Genomic DNA, 13,550 nt, shown 5'->3' with positions numbered 1-13,550 from the left:
TGAAGAAAAAGGTTTATTTAATAAAATTGTTGGGAAATACTTGGTTTGGTAAAAGTATCCTCCAAATTACAGTTGTGTCTGAGAAGAAGTCTTGGAGCAAAAACAGCCCTCTACTAAGAGAAAACTTTTGAGGAAATGTCTCTGCATGTTTCCTTTTAAATTTGATTTTTTTAATGGTGAACCTACATATAGTTATTTTGATGTCACTATATTTTGATATTACATTTTAAACTGTATTTTCATTTGAACGCTCTCATCTGTCGGTGCGCAAATACAGCGCCCATCCCCAAAATGAAGTAGTGCATAAACCAGATCTGTAGTGAACAGACTTTTTGATGCTTGCCCTTGAACTACTTAGGTTGCACGTATGGACGAAATTCTTTCCTGTGAGGGTGGTGAGGCCCTGGCACAGGCTGCCCAGAGAAGCTGTGGCTGCCCCATCCCTGGAGGTGTCCAAGGTCGCGTTGGACGGGGCTCGGAGCAACCTGGGACGGCGGAAGGTGTCCCTGCCATGGCAGGGGGTGCAATGAGAAGCTCTTGACGGGTCGCTGCCGAGCGCGGCCGCTGTCTGTGGCACCGGGCTCCGACAGTGACAGGTGACGCCCTGCCCTGCACAAACATGGCGGCCGCCGCGCTCCTCACTCCAAGATGGCGGCGCCGCCGGCATCCGCCTGACCTCCCGCCCACACCTAAGATGGCGGCGGCGCCGCGAGCAGTGCGCGCCCAGCCCCAGGGCGGCCGCCGCTGCCGGGGAGTCCCTGCCCGCACCAAAGATGGCGGCGCGGCGCCGGGCGGAGCCGGAGCCGGTGCCGGGGGCGGGCCGGGGGCGCGGCCGCCACCGCCCCGGAAGCGCCGCGCGGCCCCCGCCAGCTGGTTGTCATTTGGTGCGGCCGCTCGGTCCGGGCGGCACGGGCTGGGCAGCGGCCGCGCGGGGACCAGCGAGGCACCGGCTGCGGCGGCCGCCGGGGGGGTGGGGGGCGGGGAAGGCGGCAGAAAAAACACACGGAAAAAGACGCAAAACGAGGTGGCGGCAGCGGGGGCTGCGCGCCGGGGACACGTCGCCGGCTACCGAAAGCTGTCGATCGCCTCGTCCTTCCAGCTCCCCGCAGCATCGAGCCCGCGGAGACCCCCCCGGTGCGGCCGGTACATGAGGGGCACGGCCCGGCCGCAGCCCAGCCGAGCCGCCGCAGGGCAGGGAGCGCCCCGAGCCGCCGCCGGAGCCCCGAGCGCTGCGCTCCGAGACAGAGCCTGCCCCGACCCCGCCGGGCGACCCGGGAGAGCCGCTTAAACACCTTCCATGGGGGAGAGAGGAGCCCGGCCGGCCGCGCCTTCCCCTCCCTGCCGGAGGCTGCTGCGCTGCTGAGGTAAAACCCCTCCTGCCTTGCCCGGCTCGAGCGAGGGCGGGGGACGCGCGGGGCACCCACAGCCCGGCCCCGCTGGATGCCGAGTGCCTGAGGAGGGAGCGCATTCCGGGGGCTCGCTGGGCTGAGGGAGCCGCGATTCCCGGGGAAGGAGGCGAGCCCCGCACCACAAAACACCCTCTCGACAGCAGAGAGCGAGAAAAAAACCTCCTTCCCCTTCCTCCTGCACAACTCGCTGTCCCCTCCCTTCCCTTTCCCGAACGGTGAACGCTGATTTCTGAGATGAAAACCTTCCTTCGCGGACAGTCAGGACTCATATGAAGGACACGCAAATATTGGATCATAAATAAGAAGCGAGTCTGGCGAGCTCAGAAACCCAGCCCAGAAGGAGCAGCATCAAGAATCCACCCTTCTCCTGCACAACTCACTCCCCACCCAACACACAGAGAATACTGATTTCCTGAGATAAGATCTTACCCCTTTAAACAACCACACACGCACACACACGGTGTATATTATTGCTAAATATAATAGGTTAAACCCAGCAGCACGGGATAAAGCCTCTTTTGCAACTCACTCCCCCATTCTTCACCCTTCTGAATGCTGAGATCCTGAGGTAAATTTTTCCCTTGTCCACAGCAAAGACTCTTTTTGAACAGGACACAAATATATATTAGATTATAGAGATGTATTAAATTATTCCAGATTTAAATCTATTTTTTGCTGCCAAGGGGTTGAGGGACCAGACGTCATTGTATTTTTTTTTTTCCTTCCCTCTTAACTCATTTATGGGCGAGTCAAGGCTGCTGAGGAGGAAAAAAACAGGATAGTTAGAATCTCTTTATCCTTATTTCCCAGAAGCTTATTCTCTCATTGCTGTGCATTTCCTTTAGAAAAAGGAAACCTCTTATTTTGTGAACCAAAGATTTATTTTTCCCTTCCTCCTGACCAAAGGAAGGAAACGGACACAAATTGACACGTTGAAATAGTTGAAGAGATCTATCTTTTGCAAAAAGAAAAGAAAAAAAGAAAAAAAATTAAACATCTTTATCCAAATCTGAAATAATTAGCGTGGAGGGAGACACTGGAATATCTAGCGAAAACCAGGATACTTGCTAATCTTGCCTCACAAGAGGACAAGCTAAACACTAAACATCAACTTGTTCTTACAGGGAGGATTCAAACCCTAAATATAATAAATGGGGGATTACGGGTTTGGAGTGTTAGTGCAAAACAACACTGGAAATAAGTCAGCTTTTCCAGTCAGATTTCATCCACATCTGCAGCCTCCACACCATCATCAAAATGCAACCCCCAGCCCTGCTGCTTTTATAAATAATAACACAGCTGCCAATGGCAGTAGTGCTGGGTCAGCTTGGCTCTTTCCTGCTCCAGCTGCCCATAATATTCAGGATGAGATTCTGGGGTCAGAAAAATCTAAAACTCAGCAACAGGAAAAGCAAGAGTCCCTAGAAAAACAGCAGCTCTCCCCTGGTCAAAGTCAGGAAGCAGGCATGCTCTCTGAACCCGAGAAAGCTAAAACTGAAGAAAACCAGGGCGATAATTCTTCAGAGAATGGCAATGGGAAGGAGAAAATAAGAATAGAATCGCCGGTTTTAACAGGATTCGATTACCAAGAGGCTTCGGGGCTCGGTACTTCGACACAGCCCTTGACATCCACCGCATCTTCTCTGACTGGTTTTAGTAACTGGTCTGCAGCTATTGCTCCTTCTTCTTCTACAATAATCAATGAAGATGCAAGTTTTTTCCACCAGGGAGGGGTCCCTACTGCCTCAGCTAATAATGGTGCTCTGCTGTTTCAGAATTTCCCCCATCACGTCAGCCCTGGCTTTGGTGGTAGCTTTTCCCCCCAGATCGGACCCCTCTCTCAGCACCACCCTCATCACCCCCATTTCCAGCATCATCACAATCAGCATCAGCAACAGAGGAGGTCTCCTGCAAGTCCTCACCCACCTCCATTCACACACAGAAATGCTGCTTTTAATCAGTTGCCTCATTTGGCCAATAATCTTAACAAGCCACCTTCTCCGTGGAGCAGCTACCAAAGCCCATCGCCCACCCCGTCCTCCTGGAGCCCCGGCGGCGGCGGCTACGGCGGCTGGGGAGGGTCCCAGGGCCGAGACCACCGCCGGGGACTGAACGGAGGGATCACCCCCTTGAACTCCATCTCGCCCTTAAAGAAGAATTTTGCAAGTAATCATATCCAGCTGCAGAAGTATGCACGACCCAGCTCAGCCTTTGCTCCCAAATCCTGGATGGATGACAGCTTGAACAGAGCTGACAACATTTTTCCTTTTCAGGTGAGCGCTCTCTGTTGTATCCATAAAAAAAAAAAAGAAAAAAAGACAAAAAACCAAACCTCCCCAAAGAGCATTAAAATGCCCTGGTTGTAGGATTTCTGTGCTTGCAACTGAAAAAAACCATATGGCTAACTCAAAATGTCCTAGTGGGAATGATCCTCCAAGCTGTGATTCATGGGGTTTTTTTTAACAGTGATGGTCATAAATATCTGTTGCACACCAGCCATCTGTATTGGCCACTTTGCTTCAGCATAACACTTACATGCAGAAATAGCCAATGGAGAAATTCACTGACAAGTATTTCAACAAAGAGGAAAAAGGAAAAAAAAGTGCCTGGTGGAGTATGAGAGATCTGAGGCCTTTGAAGGCATTCAGCAATGTACCACATCTGAGGAAAAGTATGGAGTGATTTTATTTGGTTTTACAGTATCACATGGGCTTGCAGTGCAACATAATTTTAGTAGCATTTTTGGGGGAAACTTTGCTTTCTACAAATAATGGTAATCAGTGCAGTTTGCTCTCCTCAGGAATGGCAGCAAATTTTGGTTACAGGCCATTAAATCAGCACTAAAAATAGATGTGGATGAGATCAGTTGGTGGTCTCCTATATTTTGCTGTGGCCTTCTCCTGGCAGGAGGCAGGTTGTCTGGCAGCTCAGCCTGTCCTTCTGGGCTGACTTGTTATGAATTTGAAAGGAACTGTATAATGTTGAACCTAATTTGCAGTAGGAATTACACCAGAAGTCCCCTTCTTTTCATCTGACCACCAGTTAAACCCAGCTTTTATGTGTGTGTGCCTTTTGTAAACTCCTTTAGGGTGAATTAAAAGACCCAAGAGTTCTTTTACATTTCCAGGGTTGTTTTTCAAGCTCTTCAAATGAGGGCAAAAGTAAAATTCTCAACGTGATTGCAGTATTTCTTGCCGTGCTGCAAGAACCGGGGTGACCTACTTAAATACAATTTCAAAGATACAAACTGTGCAATGTGTCTCGTGATGGAAAGAAACAGAAATACATTTAACAGTGACTTTGTGGATGTGGGGATAGTTGGGTTCTTTGCAGACTGCAGGGTTTTGGTGGTGTGCAGGCCCTGCTGACAGCACAGCAGCTGCTGGCAATAACTTTCCTTCAGAGCCTTTTTTTTCTACTGCAGTGCTACTGACTGGTTCACTATCAGGTAGAGCCCTTCCAAATTTAGAAAGCAGAGTAATAATTAATTTTAATGTCAGGATTTATAATGAATATAATGAAGCTGTGTCCAGCATACTCAATTTATCCAGTGAAACCATTAGAAAAAGGGACCCAGCTGGAGCTGGTCTTTTTTCAGCCTCACTGCAGCGAGCCTTGGCTCACGGTTTGATTCACTCTGTACCCTGACACGTAGCTGATGTTGAGAGTGACAGAATGAGATCAAGTGTGTCCTTGCTGCTGTGTGTAAGCCCCAAATATATACACAGGCAGAGCAATGTGCTTGGATTGGCATCAAGGAAATTTCAGGAAACTGGCAAAGTCAACCTTGACTTCTGGATGGTGTTCCAGACACAGAATAGCAGACACACGTAGTTTGATCATGGTAAAGAAATCACTTTGGTGTAGCATGTTGGTGTCTGTTTACATAAACACTCTGATGAAGCTGTACATGTCAAGACCAAGTCTGACACTCCTTCATGCCAAGAAAAGGAAAGTGTGGAGGGAAGTGCTCTCTGTAACCATCACTTCTGTGAGGAAAAGGGCAGGGCAGCAGGGCAGGACTTCAGCACTGCAGCCCTAGAAAGATGCTGATTAATTTTGAAGCCATCTTGGACAACTTTTTTTTTTTTTTTTTTTTTTTTTTTGTGGAAAATCTTTTGCTCTTTTGGTCACTTTAGCTGAGAGTTAAAAGCACAGTGAATTTTTGAATCACTGGAAACAAATGATGTAAAATTTGACCTTTGATGTCTTTTTTTTTTTTTCCTTGACTATGCTGATTCTATTCCTGACTCAAAGCAGAATTTTGCTTATTACATATTTGTGTTCATGCATCTCTCTCTCTCTCTTTCTCTCCCTCTCTGCCCCTGAAGTATCCTTGCTGATGCAATCATGTGCTGGACAAGGCTATTTTGTTACTGGAATCTTCTTAGATTCCTGTTTAGGAAATAATTGAAAGCTGTCTTTGCTGCAGCAACATAATGGAGTAATTTGATACAACAATCCCTTTCATTTAATATTTATGTTTTGCTGCTTAAATCATTAACAAGTGGTGCTGCAATCTAGTGAAAATGAGTTTCTTTAGAAGGCAAAATGTAAACCAGCAATTGCAAATATTTGGGGATCGCTTTCTTTTTTCTTTTCCTCAGAGGTTGTGTCTATTCCAGAGCCTGGTGGCACACAGGATTCTGGCTGTGTTTTGATGGAAATCTTGGGGTGACCAGGACTAAGAGCTCTTTTCCTCTGTGGAGAGGATGGCATCACATAATTTCCCTGTAAGCCACTGACGTGAACTCCTGCTCCCTTCAAACATCCCTGCCCATCCCATGGGATGAAATGGGTGCTCCAAATGGTGCAGATGAAAGGAAAATACTGTGGTGATCAGTTTGATAACCTTGCAATTTGATGATGCCTTGCCTTGGCACTGAGAGCTGCACGCAAACCCTGTGCTCTCTGCTCTAAGTGGTTTGCATTTGGAATCCTGTCTCCTGCAATTCCCACACGACACTGTCTGGAGGAACCTCTTGCAGGAATGGAACTGGCAGCAAGGTCAGAGAAGACTTAACCAGATCTGTTAATGAAATTAAGTTTTGATGTTGTGCTTTAGCCACTGGGCAGGCTCCCCCCTTCAAAGATCTTTTGAAAAGAGAAAAGCCATTGTTCTTTGTGTGTTCGTTTGAAAAGGAAATGGTCTCCAAATGAAAAAATGGTTCCTGAATTCAAATTAAAAAGCAAAAAACAAAGTCTTTTGGCTCTCACAGCCTTGCATGAGAATTAATATATGAAAATGCTTTGAGTGTGACTGTGGCACCTTACCAAGTTAGTGATTTTTAAGAATAATTCCTTGTCCTTCCCTCCCAGCAGCCCTGACAAACTTGGTGCTCAGTAATTGCGTTTCACGGCAGCGCTGCCTTCAAGATTGTTTTGGCTTTCCTTTGGCTGTGTACTTGCACTTCCTCATGAGTGGAACATCCTGCCTGTTATGCAATGCATAAATCTTGCTTTGATAGGCATTTCCAGCTTTCCAGATCTCATCTTCAGTGCGTGATGATGTTTTTTTAAATGGCTCTCTGAAGGCACAAGCAAGTGAAGCAATAGTGCTCAGCTTTCTGTAAAAATGCTTAAAAGGAATTTGTGTTTCTTCCCAGAATCAGGCTCGAAAATAACTGCCCGTTTCAAAGAATTTTGTACATGAGAGCAGCTCATTGTATCCACTTGCTCAAAATGTTTTTTCCTTTCTTCCCCAGTGGCTGGTTTCCAGGTATATAACCCCTTCCAAATCCAGCCAGGGCCTGTGCCAGGGAGACTTGCTCTTCCCCCGGGCAGATATGGAATGTTTGAGAAAACACATTCGTGATTACAAAACGTGTTTGAATTCCGACCTCTACGTCAGCATTTGTTTGCCCATAGAAATGGCCTGATTTAATAAGTGCATTAAACAAATTCACAGGGAGCTGGAATTAAAAAAATAGCCTCTTGAGTGAGTTTGCCAAACTATCCTCTTGAAGGGATCTTGCAAATTAATTTCTTTACCCTTCCTCTTTGTTTTAATATTTGGGTTTAAGGAACCTTTTCAGAACTCACGATGGTTGGCTGCATAAAAAGAGCTTATTTGTTTTGCAGAATTTAATGTTTTTTTATTCTAGCAACAGCAATTATTCCCAATAATTTCAAGGCATCATTTGAAAACAGAGCAAATCCTTGAAGCTGGGTTTTTAAACCCATTCCCCCATTTTTGTGTAACTCCATCAGCTGTGCAGTAATTAGTGTTTTGTGTGCTGTTCCCCACAGCTACTGATCTGTGGGATTAGCAGCACTCTAATGTGGTATGACATGCACAAGTTAAGTGCTGTGGAAGTTAACACTGTTCTTGTTTTATAAATTTACTACTGACGTTCATACTTGGGCTTTGGCCCTCCTGGGTGTTTTTGACCTCAGGGTTTCTGTTTAAAGAGAGCTTTTGTTAAGAAGCTATTTGAATTATGTTTGTCTTTTTCCTAAGATTAAAAGGAGTACTCTTATTAACATTTTGCTTTGAAAGTTGCAGCCCAGCAAAGAGTGAGAATGCAAGATATTGGGGAAAATCATTGTGGAAGATGCATGATAAACTTAATGTGCAGTTAAAATAGAATCACACATGTTACAAACATTTCCAGTAAAGGTTTGTCATTTCTAACACTTAAAAAGTTGGACTAAACTTTGTGTTTCGTGCCACTTCGTTTTTCCAGCTCTTTCTTGTTGTTCCCTGGTGAAGCTATAAAAGATGATCTGGGCAGAATACAGCAACATCCTTTCAGGAAAAACCTGTTTATTCAAAGCCTTTAATTCACTGGATACTGGACTGGGAGCTGGAATACAGCACTTGCAGGGTGCTGGGAAGGAGGAGAAGCTTCCCCAGAAGCAAAATCCAGTTCAAATTTGTGTTGCAATTGAAAGAGAAATGTGGAACTTGTATTTATGATGATAAATTTGTGATACTGGCTCTCCTGGGCCTGAGACACGTGGCTTTGGAGTTGTGGGAAATGGGAGCAGGGTTTCAGGAAGTTTCAGGCTTCTCCTGTAATTAGGGTACAAATGTAGCTGTGAGGTTTTAGATTTGCACAAATGCTCTGGTTGGACAAAGATTTAAATGTCTTAAAACAAGGCCCACTTTTACAACTACACCTACTCCATAAATGCTGAGCAATGAATTGCTTAATGCAATGACATCTTTTGCATTATTATTGAGGCCTTGGACTTCAGATCAACCTCATTTTAAGAGATCAGGCCCAGCCTTAGCTACCAGCAAGTGTTCAAACCTTGATTTTTGGTGCAATTTGGGATTTACCACTGGGAGGCCTGTTCTGGGAAGTGCTCTCAGGTTCTGGCATCTTAATTAAATTATTCAGATGATGGTAATGCTGTGGGTGCAGACTAAATATAGTGACTTTATAAAGAGTTAATCGTTACATTAAATGTGCATTTTTCTGATGTGCAGGACAATGAATGTATGGGATTTTTAAAATTCAAAGTATGATCTTCCTGTGCAGGAAAAATTCCCATGGAATTTCTTTTGCATGGGAGGATGACCCAGTGTGTATCATACAGGTTATGCACCAAGTGACTTTTTTTTAGGGATGAAATATAAATAGGAATTAAAAATAAAGTTGGAATAGGGGTTAGAATTTAATTGTTTTGTAGGCAGCGATGGCCAGGGTAGAGTTCACAAATGGTTTGTTGTTATTGTAGACATTTACAGGCTCAAGAACTCATTTTTCACCAGATCTGCAGGCTGTCACCTCTTGTACATTGTGCAAACAGCTCTGCTTATTTCAAATTCTGTTTAATGAATCTCTCCGGGGATGTTGGCTGAAATTTTCAACATAGTCATCTATTAAGACTGCAGGTTGATTTCTTTCTTTTTGGTTGTTTTTTTTTGCTTTAGTTTGTTTAATTTGCTTTGTGTTTTGTTTGTTTGGGTTTTCTTTTTTAAAGTTTTTATTGTGGCCTCGTGTTTACCTGATGTCTGTATGCTTCAGTTCTGTTTCCCAAGGGTAAAAAAACCTGTATGGCCTTTGAGCCCTCTGATAAAGCAACATTTTAGACACCCTAAACAAACTTGTGTAAAGCCAAGTTCTTTTGGAACCCAGGTAAATAATATCAGGCTACTCTGCTTTAGTCCAGGGTAGTCATCCCCCCTGTATGTTTTCTTTATCAATAAATAAGTGTAAAGCAGCAATCCAGCTCCAAAGCACTGTAAGTTTGTGAATTGCTTCATTAAAACCATCACCATATTGGTATTAATTCTCTCTACACAAAATGTTTTAAAGGAAATATTTTTTTTTCCTAAGTTCAGTGTGGTTTATGTGCTTTATAAGTAATATGTATCTAAAAAAAGCTCACATTTAGCTACTAGTTTGTGATAAATATCTTGATTATTAGAGCTATTTTTGGATTAATTATTAGAGCTATTAGCTGGATTAGCTATTATTTAGACAGATTATTGGAACTATTTTTTGATTAGAGATTTTGGGATGAAATGCAGAGTTACACATTCCTTCAGGGGTTTGGCCACTCCCACTAACCTCCACCAGCCTTTATTTTTCCTTTAGGTGCATAATAAATGGATATATTTCAGATGTGGTTCTGGTAAAATGTCTTGCAAGATAAGACTGATGAAATCTGTGTGGCTGTTTTCAAAGGAGCTTCACTATAAAAAGGACTTTAATTTGTATAAAAATTCTCAAAACTACTAATAGTGGCCTTCTCTAGTAATGTGCAGCCTGTCAGGGCAAATAATCAACTAAATAAATGGATTGTTTTAAATAATAAGCACTGTGCAAACCTGTGACCCAGCTGAGCTTGGCACCTTGGCTGGTCTTGATTTAGGCCTGACATCTTTTCACTGGGTGGATGTAAAGAGTCTTCCTTATCTATCCCAAATTTCAGCCATTCCTCCTTTTTCTGGGAGGGAAATATCAGCAGTCAATCTTTTGTCTCACTGTGCAGGGTTGTGTTTTAAAATGTTTGCAGTGTGATTTGCAGCTTAGGGACAAGGGACAGCTTGTGGTTCACTTGAAAAGGAAAATAAATTCCTCAGCACCAAAAGCTTGCATTGGAGAATGCACTTCCTTGTGAGCCAACCAGTTCAATTCCATTTTTCCCTTCAAATGATTAAGTTTTCTGTTCTCAATATTAAAAATGAGCATTGCAGCAAGCCCTTTGTTACTCCAGCTCAGCCAACATAACAAAGATATTTTAGAGAGGAGAGAGTTGCTTCAGGCTCAGGTGCTCAGCTCAATAAACTGGGAATTACTTGGCCTGGGTCACTTCCTTTGTGTCTCTCACACAACTGAAATGTGAAGTGCCACAATTCCACAAAGATTTGGAATTACTGAGGTTCTGCACTTTGTGAAATTCGAGTTTTGTAGCTGTTCATGGGGTGGGCTTGAGGTTAACACAAGAATTCAGGAAGGAGAAGCTGCTGGGGGACATCAGCTTTGCAGTAAATGCTCCCACCTGTGTTTTAGGCTTTTTTTGGTCATTTTTTGAGGACTGCTGGAAATGCAGAGGTTGTCTTTTAATATCCATTCCTGAGTTACTCAACTGTTGGATCCTAATGGATCCAAAACCTGAGGGCTTGTACTCACTGCTGCTAAGGGATTTTAATGTAAATAGTTTGAAATAGGTAAGAAGTAGCCATGTTTAAGCCAAACCAATACATTAAATCTGCTAGGACAGGCAGAAAAATGTAGGAAATGTATGAAAGAAAAGCACAAAATTTAAGGATTTGAATGTTCCTGGTATTTTCTCTAAGGTGCCTCAATTATCTTGTAATAGAAATGACCACGGAAATCAATCCTGTGGGGAGACAGGGCAGTGCTGTGCTTTTTATAGCAAATTTGATATTTGCTAGACTTAATAAAGGAACTGGTTCCAAACTCTGGCCTTTTTAATGCTATTTGAGACACAGCACATCCGGGTTGGAATACGTGGCCTGTTCTGTCTCAGTAATAAACTGTTCTGAAGAGAGGAAAAATACCAGGAAATTCGATTGAAAAATGGTATTTTTTAGTGATCAGAATGTAATTTACAACTTGGAAATGGATCAGGAGGTGGTGAGTTCCTGCTCTTGGAATAGTTTGAGGTATTTAAAGTCCAGAATGAGGGATCAGTGAAATCAGGAACAGCCCTTGCAATGCACAATCACTGCTGCTTCAGCACTGAAATAAAGCACTTTATAACTCACCACTGCCTTTAAAAATACTCCAAGCTGGATCTGTGTGCTTTGGAGAAATTTCAGCTTCACAGCCAGTGTTAGGGACAAAAAACACAGTCAGTGATGGAATAACAAGAGTTGTGGAGAAGGAGTCAAGAGCAAAAATGTCCAAAATTTCTCTTTCTTGTTTGAACAGAAACTTCCCAGTGCTTGAGCTCAGTTCAGAGGGGATTCCTTAGAACAGGAATGAAATAAAATCTCTAAAGCTGATGGTAGAGAGCTTCTTGGACAGAAAAAAATTAAAATCAGGGTGGATTAATGTAATCGTATAAAATTCTATCCAAGTCCAAATGTATAAATACACAGAAAGCGTGGATATGTGAATAATATTGGGAATTAGAGTGATTTTTGTCTTCTTTTGGAATCTTTTAACTATACTTTTACCTTACTGTAAAGATTTCAGAAATTACAAGAAATTTCAGTTACTTTGAATTTTCCAATGACATTAAAGCAGTGCCAGGGTATTTTACATTGTGTTTTGCTTCCATCACATCAGATTTGTACTATGTGGAATTTATTGTTTGGTTGAGAAAGTCTGACCTGGACATGTGTAAAATGATGGCTTTGGTTAATAGGAAGGAGAAATAGTTGGTGTTAGACTTCATTGGTTATGATTAAATTATTATAGATCAGATTCATATTTAATAATATTGTAATTTTTAATATTCCTCTATCAGAGTAAATTTATTATATTTCTCTATCCTTTAGTATAGTGTTTTTGCTTAATTCTGCTGTGGTTATGTAGAAGAAATTGGAGATTTTTGTGTTTGAGGTGCTCGTGATTAACGCTGGCTCCGTTTGTGTTTCCTTGCAGGATCGCACGAGGACTTTTGACATGCACTCACTGGAGAACTCCCTAATTGACATAATGAGGGCTGAAAATGATTCACTGAAAGGTAAATTTAGACAGAGACTATTTCCTGCAGCAAACAGCTGGGGAGAGGGGCTTACTGAGACTAAGAGACTGCAGTTTTGGGTAGGAAAAGTGAATTTCTCTTGTGCACCTGATGGCTTTTTTTGGTTGTGTGAATGAAGCAGTTTCAGCACAGGAGCACTGAGGGTGTCTCTGCTTGTCCCAAGCAGTGCAGAACACAAACACAGGCTGACTTCTTGTTATTTCCCAGGGGTTTTGATCAACTTCAGGAATCCTGTGCAGCTCAGCAAGAAGTAACTTTTTGCCTAACAGGGTTTTCTTGATGAAGTCATAGTTTTTTCTGTCTTGGGAAAGAATAAGGTTTATCCATGTCCTTTTGAGAAAAACAGAGTATTTAGTCTTTTTTTACATTTTTGGAACCATTGGGAAAGGAAAAGGGAGATTGAAGTGATTTGGGATTTATCTCTTTTTTTCCTTTTGTTTTTTTGGCAAAGGTAGTCGTGCTTTGGAAATACCTCACCTTACAAAGTATTCAAAGTATTGTCTGCACATAATTTTGTCTGAATAAAAACTGCTTATGGTCAACAATTGAGAGCTGTAGTTTCATGTCCTGTAGGATGAGTAATCCATTGCAGTTCAGTGGTTACATGTATGAGTGGAGTAGTCAAATTCTCACACACACTTCTTATCTAACCACTCACTTTTGTTACCAGTCATGAGACCACTAAAAAAAAACAAACCTGCACTTGTGGTTTCTGCAAGTAAATTCCTTTTGATATCAAGGCTTGTGGTGGTAATGAAATCTGACTTGTTTTAATAGTGATTCTTGCTCAGAAGACCAACCTTTGATAAACTGGCAAGAACTTGTGTTTGTTGCCTTCTCTGTGGTCTGGAAATGCAACTCGAGTTTCCCATCCCCAGAGCTGTGCAGAAATTCAGTGTGGGGAGAAACACCACAAAATATTTCTCTGCTGAAATGACAGGGAGAGCCTGATGTGGATAAAAGTGATGCCAAATGAATTAAAACCTCAAAATACCTTCCCTCCTTATG

At 43.0% G+C, this 13,550-nt stretch overlaps 1 protein-coding gene across 1 annotated transcript in view; it reads left to right on the top strand.

The window, feature by feature from the left end:
• Positions 1–875: 875 nt before the first annotated feature.
• CPEB4 (cytoplasmic polyadenylation element binding protein 4) overlaps positions 876–13,550 on the top strand; it is a 38,147-nt gene continuing 25,472 nt past the window's right edge. The window contains exons 1-2 of the mRNA XM_009099302.4: positions 876–3,682; positions 12,440–12,521. Of these exons, the coding sequence (XP_009097550.1) occupies positions 2,561–3,682; positions 12,440–12,521 (1,204 nt within the window). The 5' untranslated portion in view covers positions 876–2,560. The remainder of the gene's footprint in view (positions 3,683–12,439; positions 12,522–13,550) is intronic.

This window comes from Serinus canaria, chromosome 13 (assembly GCF_022539315.1).
Source record: "Serinus canaria isolate serCan28SL12 chromosome 13, serCan2020, whole genome shotgun sequence".
Classification (NCBI taxonomy): domain Eukaryota; kingdom Metazoa; phylum Chordata; class Aves; order Passeriformes; family Fringillidae; genus Serinus; species Serinus canaria.
This window is presented reverse-complemented; position numbering and strand designations above follow the sequence as displayed.